Consider the following 13,860-nt stretch of genomic DNA (forward strand, 5'->3'; position numbering starts at 1 on the left):
TTTTTTTAAAAAATCACATGATCTGGCTGTGTAGCATTTGTTTTTCTTGGTAATCTTGTAGAGGAGCCAAGAAATGAATGGGTAGGGTTTTTGCCCTACCTACCCCAGACCAGTGTGTTTGCTTGTGAATGTGAAAATAAAGTTGCAAGGGAGCAGCTTGAGAAAACTTAATTGCAAACAGGGCATTGAAGATGGCAAAGGACTGGAAGACAGCTATGGACTTGGATGGTGGGAAGCGAGAGTTGTGCCCAGCTGATTTCCAGCCGTGCTGTAGGGAGTTAACCAGCTCCTCAGTCTGAAGTTGCACCAGGGCAGGTTTAGGCTGGACATTAGGAGAAATGTCTTCACTGAAAGGGTTGTCAGGCACTGGAACAGGCTGCCCAGGGAAGTGGTCAAGTCGCCATCCCTGGAGGTATTTAAAAGAAGGGTAGATGAGGTGCTTAGGGACATGATTTAGTGGTGGGATGGCAGGGTTAGATTTACGGTTGGAGTTGATCTTAAAGGTCTTTTTCCAACTTAAACCATTATGTGATTCTATGATTCCTCTGCCGCAAGCCGTGTTCCGAAGGTTAGCTACTGCTGAACTCGCTGCAGCAGCCCGTTCCTCGCCTGCTTCCTTTCCAGGGCATCACGTGGCCCTTAGCACATTCTCAGAAGAACATTCCTCTTTGATTAAAGAAAAAAAGCAGTGTGGCCCTTAGCACATTCTCAGAACATTCCTCTTTGATTAAAGAAAAAAAGCAGGCCAAGATTTCAGAGATCGAGTATGACATACTCTGAAAATTGCTGCGTCTTCCCCATGTCCATTGCTCTGTGATCTCTGCTGCTTTGAATCCTTCCAAAAATAACTTGAAAGAGAGGCATGGCTTGATTATTGCCAACATGAGCAGTTATTGATCTAAATGACTGCTTGGGAAGAAAAGACGGTAGAGAAACTACACTCTGCTATCCACATGTTTAGTCCTCCTGCCTCACTTTGCTTGGGCTAATGGGGAAAGACATGTATCATGGCTTGGCAACAAAGAACATCCTCTGCCTGCTTTAAAGTTACTGGGTGCTTTTACATGTTAAAGAAAAGTCATTAAAATACATAAAACTTTTGACTTCAAATATATTTTGCTAACTAAACCAGCTCATATCCTACAAAACACCCCAAAAGCAGCTCCTAATCCTTTGTTTGACCAGATGCCCTTGATGTAACGCAGAGCAGCCTTGGGGCTGCTCTGGATGGCTGTGGCACTGCTGAAAAGCCTTTTCAGTAGCTGGGGACGACAGCGGCAACTTGGTTGCTCCGGCCGCTGCTCTTGTTCCCCAGCTCTGTCCTGCTGGAGATGCTGCAGGAGCCTGAGAGCTGTGCCTCTCGCCTCTCACCTGCCCACACCTCAGTCCTGCACTGGGGGAGAAAGGGTGGCTGCAAAATGCCCTCCCTCCCTTCCCTTAGATCTCATTCCCTGTCCAATACTGAGATTGGTTTCAGCCAGAAGCATCCCATATAGCTGCCACATATGCTGCTGTATGCTTTGGTTCAAGTTTGATACTCCTCTGGCTGTTTTCTAGAGGTCCTGCAGTGAGTTCCCTGGCTTTGGCAATTTCCTTTTCTAGACTTTAATTGGACATTATGTGGAAAACTGGGTTTCTGACGAGCAGCTATGATTTACTTTCCTTTTTGGTTTGGTCTGGGGTAGATTTTGTTTGGTTGGTTTTATTTTTTGCTTAAAGGGGAGGTGCATTTTTGTGCTGCTTCTCCATCTTGTTCTTTATCCTTTTTTTGGTGCTACTGACCTGGCATAACATGGTGGGGGGACCTTTTGCTGTAGGTTTGAAGTGTGTGTATAAAATATATTTATTATGTGAGCTTTTACCAAAAGTGATTTCAAATTTCTAGCATGAAACTTCCAAACATGGACTTACCCTAAACTGACACTTCGCTCTATGAATGCGTAGATTAGAATAAAACCTCCCTTGCCTTAAGGAGAATTTGAGACAAGATTGACAAGTACTTTCTCTGATTTGTGTCAGAGAAAACCGCAGTACAAAATAAATACCTGTTCTCCATGAGTAATATATTGTGCATGTGATGAAAGGTTGCATTTAATTTGCTGTGAATTTACAAAGCGTTGATTTTAAGCAGCAGCATGTGCTCTATACTCTGTCAACTTGCACAAATAACTGAGAAGCTGAAGGGATTTTAGTGTAAGTCACAAAGTGATCATGATTTTAATGAGTATAACCACTTCTCCAACTTACAGTAAAAATGAATACAGCGAATAAACCTGAAAGTACCAGCGGAGTTTGAGCCTAACCGCTAAATGCCTTTTTGCATGAAGAGCATTAGGGAGCAGCTGGTGCCTGCGTTTCCCGCTGCTGCCGAGTTGAGTCTGTTGGCCGCGATGTTTTCTCATCTTTTACCCCACCACCATCAGTGGAAGCTCTGTTTAAAAGACTCTGGCATGAGGTGACCCTGCGACGGCAGCCACGTCTGCCCCAGGCCCTCCTGTCGGAGGCGTGCAAGCCGTGTGCCCCGCGCTGTGTTGGGCAAGACCTGCGTACCAGAGTGAGCCGTCCGGAGCGAGCTTTCCTGACCTTACCATAGCCAGTATGGACCCAATGTGATACAGGACCGCATCTACCTGAATTCCTCTGGGCAACATGACTCGGGGGGCAGGGGGTGTATACATACACATACATAACATTTTAGATGCATCTGGACATACATTTAGCAATCCATTTCAGTTTGCAAAGCTGGGCAGCTAACCCAGCTTTCTTCCTGCAACAGGCCTTTGGAAATCCCTCTGGGCTCGTGTCTACTGCCCACCCAGCCAAAAGAAGTTGGCAGGTGCTGCAGGTAGCTCAACAGTGGCCAAAGAGGAGCTGTGCTGAAGGGATCCACAGAGGTGTGCGTGTACCGATATGCCCAAGGTGCTGCTTGCTTTCAAAACTACCTGGAAATCTGAGATGTGAAAAAATATTTTAAAAATCGAAAACATTTCCATGGGATTGGATCTAACGTCCATTCTTACAAAATGCAATGGGAGAAGCAAGCTAGGACAAAAGGGAAAAGGCATTTGCAAATAGTAAAACGTATACGTATTTTTTCCTGTGTCTCCACCGGTGGTGTGATGCCAGCGGTTGCTGCCCACAGGCTGAATAGCTGATGTATCACGAACAGCACAAGGGTAACACGGTGTTACAGCTTCTGGATTACAACCATCAAAGTGAAATTGTGCCCATTAGCACCCTCTGGACACAGCCCAAAGCTTCTTCAGGGTTGTCCTGCAAACACCTATTACCAGCTGATTTTTCTTGCTGCTGTAAGATGGTAGAGGCAGTTGGGCCCGGTGGTCAATGAAGGCTGGGGCACCCATGCTGGGTGACATGCATGTGCCAGTATTGCAGGCAGATCCGAAGCTGGACCTAGGTGAAAGCTTTGCAATGTCATTCTTTGGTGTGGGTTTGGAGATGAGGGGGAAATAAACCTATCTCGGGCTTCCTTCTTTATTTAGCCTGACTGGGTGCCAGTACAGGCGTTAGGAAATCTACTCTGCAGATAGTTACAGAAATACTCTTTTTTCCCAGTAGGACTATAGTAATATGCAAATGTGTTTAAAATTAAAATTTGAGATATAGATAGTAGCTGAATCCTAGAAGTTGAGTGGAGAGTTGGCAGCCAGAAACGCAAGTTTTGATGGTACATCGGGTTTGGGTTGGTAGTTGGACCTGTTTCCCCGTTAAATTGGGTATCACGCCATAGCTCGTGGAGATGTTGCAGGGATTAGATTTTGTTTGTGCAGGGCTTCACGTTTCCACCAATGAATAGTTTTTATCATTAGTTGTACTCTATTCTGCATGAAATACTTAGAACATATGGTAGCTTGAATTGTGTTTGTATATAATACTAAAGGATTTATAGGCTGCAAGTTGCACGCAAGCAGAGGGATTGCGCTGCTGGAAACCTGGAGCCACAGCACTCCTACACCCACCCACCTTGTCTGTGTATGTGGCATAGGCCTGCCATCTGCAAAGCCGCCTTTTTTTTCCTAAATTATCATTATGTTTTCTTCTAAATTATTATTATGATGATATTTAACATTGATACTTCATATTTTGGGGAAATGTGGACAGTTCAAGGAGGTGTGGGTATATAAAGTACAATATGCCTCAGGCATAATGTATGAACTTCAGGGATCTCTCGTGTAAGGGTTTAACAGGGCATTACTCCACTGACAAAAAATCCAGCAGTGCAAAATTGGATCCATTGAGAACCTTGATTAATTTTGTGGGGTTGGTTTTTTGTTTGCTTGTTTTCCCTGCAGCTGTTCAAAGCTATGGGTTTAGTTGTATTTTAACTAGATGTTAAAGATATGGGACAAACCTGAAAGGATCCAGGTCTAATCATATTTACAAACATTTGTAAATAACAAGAATGAGTTCATATCTGTGTGCAAGATGTTATGATGTGTGAGATTAGATATGAGCCCCAAACGGTAATCAATTCCATAATGGCTTTTAATAAACAGAAATTTGAATAAAACAGTATTTAGAAAAGTACAGAATAAAAGCAGAAAATATTTCTTCCCTGTTAACCACTGGTATAAATCCCAAGATGTCTTGTTTTAAAGTTACAAATTGCAATCTTCACTAAATAGTTATATGGAAAATCTCCCAGTTAAAGCACAGTACTGCTGGTGTCTTACAGAATATAGGCATTAACCTCTCCTCATCTTTCCCCCCTGTTACAGCAAAGGCAAAAAATACTTTCCTCATGTTTCCAAAATTAATTATTAAAGGAGGCACTGAGAAATCAAATCACCAGTAAAAGCCAGTTTTGTTATGCTATGTCTTAATGTCAAAACTTTGATAAAAACATTTCACTACTTCCTAAAGAGAATGGGTTTGAACCACGCTATGCTAGGTCATGAACAAATCCTAATTTAGTTTTATTTGGTTATTCAGCTGAGATATCTGTTGACTGTAAATGATGAGTAGACGCTATAGAATTGTTTGGAAGCTTATATTAGGGTCTGACTTATGCTGGGGTTTTTTTGTGCCAAATAATTTAATTCTACAGTTATTTAATTCTGTAGTTGTAGTTCTACTGTTTAGCCCACTAGGAAGAGACTAGGATTTATTTGACTTTCAAGGAACACTTTGAAAATAGAGTTGAACAGCGGGTATCTGAGGGTGGAGGTGTGGTCATTTTGTCAGGCCCCAGCACAGGTGAGAGGGCACCCTGTTAACTCTGCAGCTGTAAGGACAGTACAGAATAAACTTGGTGGGCCTATTGTTGGTGTAAAACCGAGTATTTTAAAATTCTTTCTCTTTTGATTTGGCGTCTGAATAGAGGGGAAAAACCCGCTACTTCAGCTGCAGTAACTTTTACATAGCGTGATCTCTGTTCAGAATGCAACCTAGAGGAAAATGTCCTGCAGACGAAGTCCGTCGGAGGTGTGCTCATGTATTTGGTGGGACAAAAGCGGATCTGAGTTCAGTTGCTGCTTCTCTGTTGGGTGTGGAGTCAGTACCCACCTCTTGTGGGCTTTGTGATTTCTGGCTGCGAAGCGGCATCAGCATTCATTCCGCTTCCTGACTTTACTCAAAAGTCTGTCTGCCCTGCACATCTTAATTACATCTGTGCACAGCATCTGATGGGATTCGTGACCCTATCTGCCATCCCTGCACTGAGATTTATTTCTGTTCCTAAGGCAGAGGAGAATTAATACGACGCGTTCTCTGGTAGCTCTATAGTTTCTGAGCTTATGGACCTAGAAAGGTAGTAAAAGTTATTTGTGGCCCTGACGGTCATCACATGTAGAGTGGGATAGACAGAATACAGCTTCTGTTAGATGAGATCTTGTATTAAAGTGGAATTCTACCTAGAAAGGTGTGTATATAAAAATAACTCCCCAGCAGTGGTTGCTTATTTTGATAATGAATTTTAGTTATGACTTATGCAATAAAGAATGCCTCTCTGAAGATGGAGGAAGGTGTTGTTCATAACAAATCTTTAGTAAGTAATACTTATAAGCTCATTTTTTGATGCTTCCCAGCTTCTAGGGAGGGCAGGTATATTTCTAGAGGAAAATTAAGGCATTGTGATACCCAGTCAGCCCAGTAAAGTGATAATCTTGCAAGCACTGATTTTAAAAAGCAAACAAACTGACAGAGGTAGCAATGCATTTTATCAATTCAAAGTCCAGGGCACAGATAAATCTTGAATTGTTATGAAGAACAGGTTTCTGAGCTTATGGAACCCAAAAATATATTCCTGATGTTAGTTTCTGAAAAGAAAACATGATTTTTAATATATTTTTTTTCTGGGGTTAGACAATCTAGGTTTTGCTCATTTTAGTTAGAAGAAAGCTCAGTCCCTATTCAGGACCCCCTTCCTGAGGAGCCGGAGCCTTGACATGACCACGTCCCAGTCTGCGTAGGCACCTTCCAGGTGACGAGTCTCTTCCGAGCCCGTCTGGTAGCTTTGGCGCCCATGAAGCACGCGCCAGTTATCAAACGTCACTATGTCTCCTGTAAGGCAATTGCACAAAGCTTCGTATTTGGTGCATTACAGTTGATTCCTTCAAACAGATAGCTTGGAGGTAGATTTATATCAACAGTTAAGGGAGCAAGAATTTCAGCTCAGCTGGAGATACACAGCTACGACAGTAATTTTAATTTAGCTGGCGGTTCTCAATGAGAGAGGGCAGGTCCCTTTCGACCTCTGCTCCTTTTCTTGTATAACCAGGAGTTAAAAAGAGGAGTGGTAGGGGAGTCCACGCTGAGAAAAGCAAGCCTTGAGGGGAAAAGCAAATGTGGCAAACCCACAGGAAGGATAAAAAGGGTGAAGGCCACTAGGATGATTTTTATTTGCTCAGTCTGGTACTATTTGTACTATACGCATCCTGTGTTACTATCCCTGTTAAGAGAATTTTATGAGAGCAAAGTCAAGCCATTGAAAGTTAGGAAATCACATAATTAAGCCAGCATGCCATTTTAATTTTTCTCCCTTGTGTGCCACTGTTATGATAAATTTCTAATTAAATAACCTTATAGTCTTTCTTTCCCTCTCCCCCTCCCCTCTACCATTGTTTTGGTGTGTTAATTGGTGGGATGGATGGTATTAATGTAATGTGAGGTACTTTGATTTACCATTTATTATGTGATCTTATAAATTATTTTATTGTGTCTTGCCAACAGAGAGAGATTAATTTCCTCATAGACATTTTAAAGACACTAGCATCGTAGTACATGAGGCAGTCAGATACACTAACTGCTTTACTTTTGTAACATCTCTTGAGAGATGGGGGACTATTCATATCTTTGTTTTATAGCTAGGGAATGAAAGAATGGAGATTAAGCCTAAAGTAGTTGAATATATGCACGGACTGACTTTTAAACAGTAAAGGGCATTTTTGCAGCATGTTTTATGTCCAAAACACAGCCCTCTACAACTCCAGCTGAAGTTTAGAGCGCTTAGCACTTCTGTAAATCTGCTTCCGGATGTCTTGCACAGGCCACTCAGGCAAAGCAGCATGGTGGTGATGGCCTTCAGTAATTCATCCAGCATTACACTGGCATGCAGTGTCTAAGCAGAGAGGGTAACTGAATTCCCCACAGCGCAGTTCGGCTTCCTTCAGTGTTATGCACTTTAGGCACCTGTATCACCCTCTAGATGTTCTGCAACTCCTGCAGCCATTGGGAAGGTGCCCCACTAACAAATTAAAGTGTTGTAAAGAGACTATGTGTCATTTGGCTTAACATCTGTGCTCTGCATCAAATGAAGCAGAGGAAGAAGTATGTGATCGTGCATCATTGAATGAGCAGACACTGAACTGGGGTGGCACAGCAGTCTTACACCTGATATTTCCCTTCTGAGGTGCTATCGATGCCAAGTTACCATTTCCTACATGGTATGGGGTTTTGATGTAGTATAAAGATACTTTGGACTAATCAATAGATAGACTGTATTCCTGCCTTTTTTTATTATTATTATTATTTATAGTGTATCAATGGCAAAAGAAATGTATGAGATGAATGTAAGGATGCAGTATGAAATAAGACAGGTGATAGAAGGACTGAAATTTCCTCTTGGTACCAGCGCTAACAGTGCTCAAGTGTTTAGACTGTTAGGAAAAACACATGAAAAATCATTGCGAGGAGAAGCAACTTACTGACCTGGTTTCAGCTTGTAAGTAAACTTGTGTTCTGTGCTGTTTAATAAATCATCAAATTCCTTTAGAGCTGCATAAAACGGCCTCACTTTTTCAGCTGGTATGTCAAACACTGTGTCTCTTGTTGCATTATTATAATTGATGCGAACTGCTTGGCCTCTGGAATCCACGCTATGAAACAGAGAAGGAAAGAAAAAGGAATGTATTATGTTGTTACTGAAACATTTTAAGATGGTTAAACAGCAGCTGAACTCTCCTGCTGGAATTTCAGTATGTTTCCATTGTGAAATTCAGATTGTTATTGGGTTGGATTTTGATAATTAAGCCTAACTAGGAAAAGGGATAATCGGGAGAAAGTGTAGACACTTGATTTCCTCAAACATCTATATTCTATAAACTGTAATTGTAGAAATGTAAACTCTTTAAATTCAGAAGAGATTATGATCATTTGTATTTGATCTTTTTACAATATATAGTTCTTAATCTAAAGGCTTCAAATTGTGACCAAATTTGGCATGCTACAGAGGTATATTGGCTGGAATTTAGTAACAGACCCAGCTGCTGTCAACCTGTGGCTGTACCTAGGAGTTGCTCTAATTACCACCACTTCTTGCTGGTGTGTGGCAAAAGCAAATAAAGAAAATTACTCTGTGGTGGTACAAGGCAGAGAACAAGTAATACACTGGCAAAAAGCCCAACCAAACATCCCCCCACCCACAAATAACTACAGACCAAGTTAAACCAGTGTTTCCCCACAAGGTGGCAGGAGCAGACCTTCTCTTACCAACATGTAATCCACCATACAACAGGGGGTTTAGTGTTTAATGTTGTTGGCACTACTCACTCTATAATCCTTTGTTTACATTGGACAGCAAAATCACAGTAGTCCACCCCAACATCTGTATAGTCTACGGCAGTAGAGGACAGGATCTGATAGGCCTGAGGATTTTGTTTCTTCAGCTTATTGGATACGTGAAATCCATCTACGACTTCACTTTGACCTCCTGCAGCAGTTTGCTTTATACAGTGGAGAAACTGAACCTGGAATGAATAAACATATCATTCTGAGAAGAATTAGCTTGCATATTTGACAGTTCATTGGTATCAGTTCGCTCATATCTGTGGTTCTGTTTTGGGAGGGATTTTTTCCTTTTTTTTTTTTTTTTTAGCAAAAGACTGAGTTCGCATCACTGCAGCTTCACCACGCTCTGCCACCCCTATCACACAGGCAGAAAATTGAAGTAGCGCATTCATAAGTCTGTCCCATTTGGGATACCTTCTAACGCTTGCAGCCTCTGAGTCAACAGCAAAGCTCTGGTCTCTCTTCTTCCCTTTGAGTCCCTCTCTGTGGCAGTTGTAGAATTTTAAATGCATTGCAGTCTTATCTCAACAAGGACGATTAGTTTTCTCTTGCAGAAACAAAACCTACTGTGAATTATCTGCTCACAGAGGGGAAAAGGCAGCTCTTGCAGAAGGCAACAGGCCCAGTGTCTCTATCATAAAGTAGGATTAAGATAGTTTCATTGCACTTCACGGTGAAATTGCCAAGGTGTAAGATGGAGCAGAAAGTCTAACCTGGGCTCTTGGTTGCACCAGTGCAAATCTGGGCTGCTGACACAGGCAGTAAAACTCGCCGTGGCATCAGGGAGCCCAGCATCACACAAAGCGTAACCGTTCATCTCTGCCAAACTACACAAAATACATCTGTCACACCAATGGTAAGAGCATTCACCTTTCCCTTCCAGGATGGTGAATTATTTCTGAAGACCACTAGGAGAAAAAACAAAAAAAAAAAAACGGGGAGAAAAAGGAGCAGAGAACAGGGTTTGTCCCAGAACCTCCTCACCAGCTGGACTTGCAGACCTTGGCGGTGGTGATGAAGGGGAAAGCTGAAATCTATTATTTAAGCTCTATTCCCACCTTACTCCACATTAATGAATAGCATCTAAATTATTTTAATAGGTGGTGTTAGTGTGAAGTATTTGGCATTTACTTGTGGATAAATCACATAGGTTTTTTGTTTAATTATAGAAATAACTGATACAAAGTACTCCACAACACAAGAAGGGGAACTTGTAGGTATGAAGCTTATAGATGCAAACTTTCCCAGGGTCATCCTTGTTAATTTGTACCTGTTCCTGCTACTTTGCAGTTCTCGAATGAATTATGTGGATTATGCTTTGATATGACAGGGACTAGGTGAAAATGTATTTTCTGTGGTTGTTGTCCAGCTTTACAAAATGCCCCTTCTTTGCCTAATTATGAAAGAGCAGATAAAGGTCTAATTTCAGTCAATTTATAAAAAACAGAATATAACATCTTAATCATATTTCATCTAATATGTTCTCCTCCTGAAGTGAACAGACACATCCTAAGATGTCATAGCTTGACTACAGCATGTAGTCAAGCTTCCTCAACCCAACTTCCTCAATATAATGAAGGCAGCGTCAAAAGCACATACAGTCTCATATGGTAATATTCTCAATACTTTGTGAGCTTCCATTTATAAAATATGGCATACGTAATGGGCTTGTTATGCAGAACTTACATCATAAAGTACATATTGCATGCCCATGTGCGTATAGATTGTTGTATGCAGATTAATATATTGTTATTTTCGCATTGCTCTTTTAAGACAAAATTCAGAGTCACTGAACGCTAACCATATTTCTTGCTATAGGAGCATTTGCCTTTTCCCTTTTGTGTTGTGAAAAAGCCAGTAGAATCACCTTACCCCAGGTGGATGCTGCAGAACAGGGTAATCGGTGTGAAAACATAGTTTCCCAGTTGTGTAAGCCACGTTGTTAGCATCTGCTTTGTCTTGCACTTGCCAAGTTGGTCTTTACAATGAAAGGGAAAAGAGAAAACATGTTAAAACAGCCAGACAGCATACCAGACAGTACACATTGAAACTGCAAAATCACAGTACAAAAGAGTCATTCCATCTTTGAACATGAAAATACTGTAAAATTGTAAGGCAATAATGATTTAGCAGTGCCCCCCACCTCAGCAAAGAAAGTTTGTTTCAGCAGTCCTACAGTCAAGCTAGAAACTTAAGTGAGCCAAGGGACAGCTGGCCCCGGTGTAGAAGAATGATGCCTTTCCAGCGGGGGTACTTTGCTGAATGCAAAGACCAGCTGAAGACACTAACAGACAGGTTATCTGCTAGGATAAATCATCATTTTATTACCAAGGCTTCAGAAATGAGGGAGTGGAAGTTGGCCCGCTTCTTTTTATCAACCTTCCATTTTTCCCTGCCAGGTGGAGCACATTATCAATGAAATATGAAATTGTTAAAGGCTATGTAATTCTCCCCAAAAATTGTTTTTAAAGCTTTATGCTCTTAGAAAATATAGAGTATCCTTTGCAGGGGGATCTTTCCCGTAACTCAGAGACTTGCTGCTAAAGGAAAATGTCTCGAAGAAAGACTTTGTAACTTCTTTCCTTTCTCTGATGCTCTGAGAACTACCTCAGTTTATTTTGTTACGTGGCTTCTGCCTTGCAGTTTGACAAAATTCAGGAAGAAAGTTTACTGACAACTGTAGGGGGGAAAAAAAGTGTTAGTGGTAGGACAAAGACATGAATACATCACTTTGCAGCACAATCAAAATCCGTTTCGAGTGACACACCAGGCAGGAGAATTGAAGACCAAGAACCACACGTTTTGTATGTATGGAGTTCACGTGACTGAAGACAGTCCTCAGCAGATGCACATTATGGATCCAGATGTTTGTCTGGAAAAGCATAAGCTGCCATACGCAGTCCATGTAATCACAGGAGCATGAGTGATTTAAAAGAAAATATGAAACTCATTTTCCCTTGTGAAATACTATGGACCAAATATATTATGTTTCAGATGGTGTGTGCCTAGCATTACTTCTTAATAACAGTTTAAAAAGAAAATGAGCTAAGGAACATACAGACCAAGGTGATTTACATACACTATACAAACACTTTTGTTCTAGGAGTGGTGTTTACGATAGAAACTATGCAAAATGCTAAACCTAAATTTCTGAAATTGCCAGAGGGAAAGCCCCCTTGAATATTTGCAAATGTGTTTAACGGCTTGGGAAAAATATTTTTTATTATTTGGTACAGCACGTATTCATCAGTACATGACTTCAGTACTCAAGTATGATAATTTCAACCACACTTCTGTGTAGTTCCCAGTTTTACAGCCAAACAATAGCCCATTATATCAGCTTTGTCATTAGTGTTGAAACTAGCTAGGTTTACTCTATCGTTATTTAAAAGGATCCAGTGTCAACTTGATGGTTTTAAAACAATTTAACACATTTTAATTGTCTCATTTATAGGCAATATATACAATTGCTTGAACGGTAGTACTTTATAAACTCATGGTAGGGTTCTGCCAAATTGGTCAGTGCTTTCATGCTGTTATGCTTTGTGAGGAGAGTTGGTCGCTGGCAACTTTCTTTCTATGCAAGGAGCTTTGGTCAAAGCTCAAGTTATGCATGTGAGGTCAGCTCTGCTAATACAGAGCTCAGCGCTGAATGTGAAAAAATCAACCTTGCTTTGTCAAAGTCTCGTCTGAGCTGAAGTAGCAACTCAGTTGCGGGGAGAGCGCGTGAGAAGTAAACGTGGGTAATGTCAGAGGACTCTTGGCCCTTGGGGAGAGCAAAGCAAGGTGGAATGGTTTATGATTAAGTAATTAGGGTCAGATTTCAACATCAATTGCTCAGTCTGCTTGACAGAGGAGGGAATTTGGCACCAGGCAGGCGTAGCAATTTTTTGCATTAAGTGGCAATGCGGGCTCTGTCTCCCTGAGCAGAAAACTAGCTCGGCTGTTAGATCCTTAGTCTTGAAAACTGCTGTACTAGGACCTGAAGCCTGACTCGAATCTTCTGGTCTTGCACTTTATTAAAAATCTAAGTCTCATTTGTAAGAGATTTGGGACCTGTTTCCTTCTCTTGCAGCCGAAGCTCTCTGGGAGGTGCAGATGTTGGCTCTTTCAGTGGGAGTGTTGGGGCCCTGAAGGAAGCCCTCCATGCCACCCCAAGCCCCAGAAAAGGCTTCAGAACAGGGGAGGAGCACAAGGTCTAGGGCATGAGAAGTTGGAGAAATGAATTGTGGTATGATGGGAGATCTTGAATGGAGTTGTGCCTCTGTAACATAAAGAAAAACGTTAACTTAAAAGTGTGGAACCCCTTGATGTTGTTATACGGCTGATACAGAGAATGTTTCCACTTTTTAAAGTAATGACATTTTAGGTAGCATGTACGAAACAGACATCTAGACAAGAAAAAAAAAGGCTTTTGTTTTTCCATGTGTCAGGGTTATATTCATTGCTGTTACATTTCAGTTTAAAAATTCATGGCCCTGATGAGGTAATGTTTTATTTGGCAAGCTTGCCAATTCCAAATTTATCCTTTTATTTATAATATTTGGTAGGCCTTGTATTTGGCTGCTGGTGAAATAGCAAGGGAATTACCCAAAGTTATTATTTTTATTACAGTTGTAAAAGCCACCTCAGAATTGGATTCCAGTAAGAAATGAACTTCTGTTTTAGAGGTGAAGAGCTGGACTGTGAAATGCTGCTCTAAGTCTTTGGTTAAGGCTGAAAACTCAGTGGAGTTTCTGCTACAGTGAGAAATATGTAAGAACAACGGGACCAGGCACTACAATAACTATAGCTGAAAATGAAATGGGTTAAGTTAGGAGGAAAGATACTATA

At 41.3% G+C, this 13,860-nt stretch overlaps 1 protein-coding gene across 1 annotated transcript in view; it reads right to left on the bottom strand.

Moving 5' to 3' along the window:
* Positions 1–6,361: 6,361 nt before the first annotated feature.
* BBOX1 (gamma-butyrobetaine hydroxylase 1) overlaps positions 6,362–13,860 on the bottom strand; it is a 44,007-nt gene continuing 36,508 nt past the window's right edge. The window contains exons 4-7 of the mRNA XM_009638173.2: positions 10,900–11,005; positions 9,010–9,206; positions 8,170–8,336; positions 6,362–6,522 (exon numbers count right to left, since the gene is read on the bottom strand). Of these exons, the coding sequence (XP_009636468.2) occupies positions 6,362–6,522; positions 8,170–8,336; positions 9,010–9,206; positions 10,900–11,005 (631 nt within the window). The remainder of the gene's footprint in view (positions 6,523–8,169; positions 8,337–9,009; positions 9,207–10,899; positions 11,006–13,860) is intronic.

This window comes from Egretta garzetta, unplaced genomic scaffold, assembly GCF_000687185.1.
Source record: "Egretta garzetta isolate BGI_Z169 unplaced genomic scaffold, ASM68718v1 scaffold455, whole genome shotgun sequence".
Lineage (NCBI taxonomy): Eukaryota > Metazoa > Chordata > Aves > Pelecaniformes > Ardeidae > Egretta > Egretta garzetta.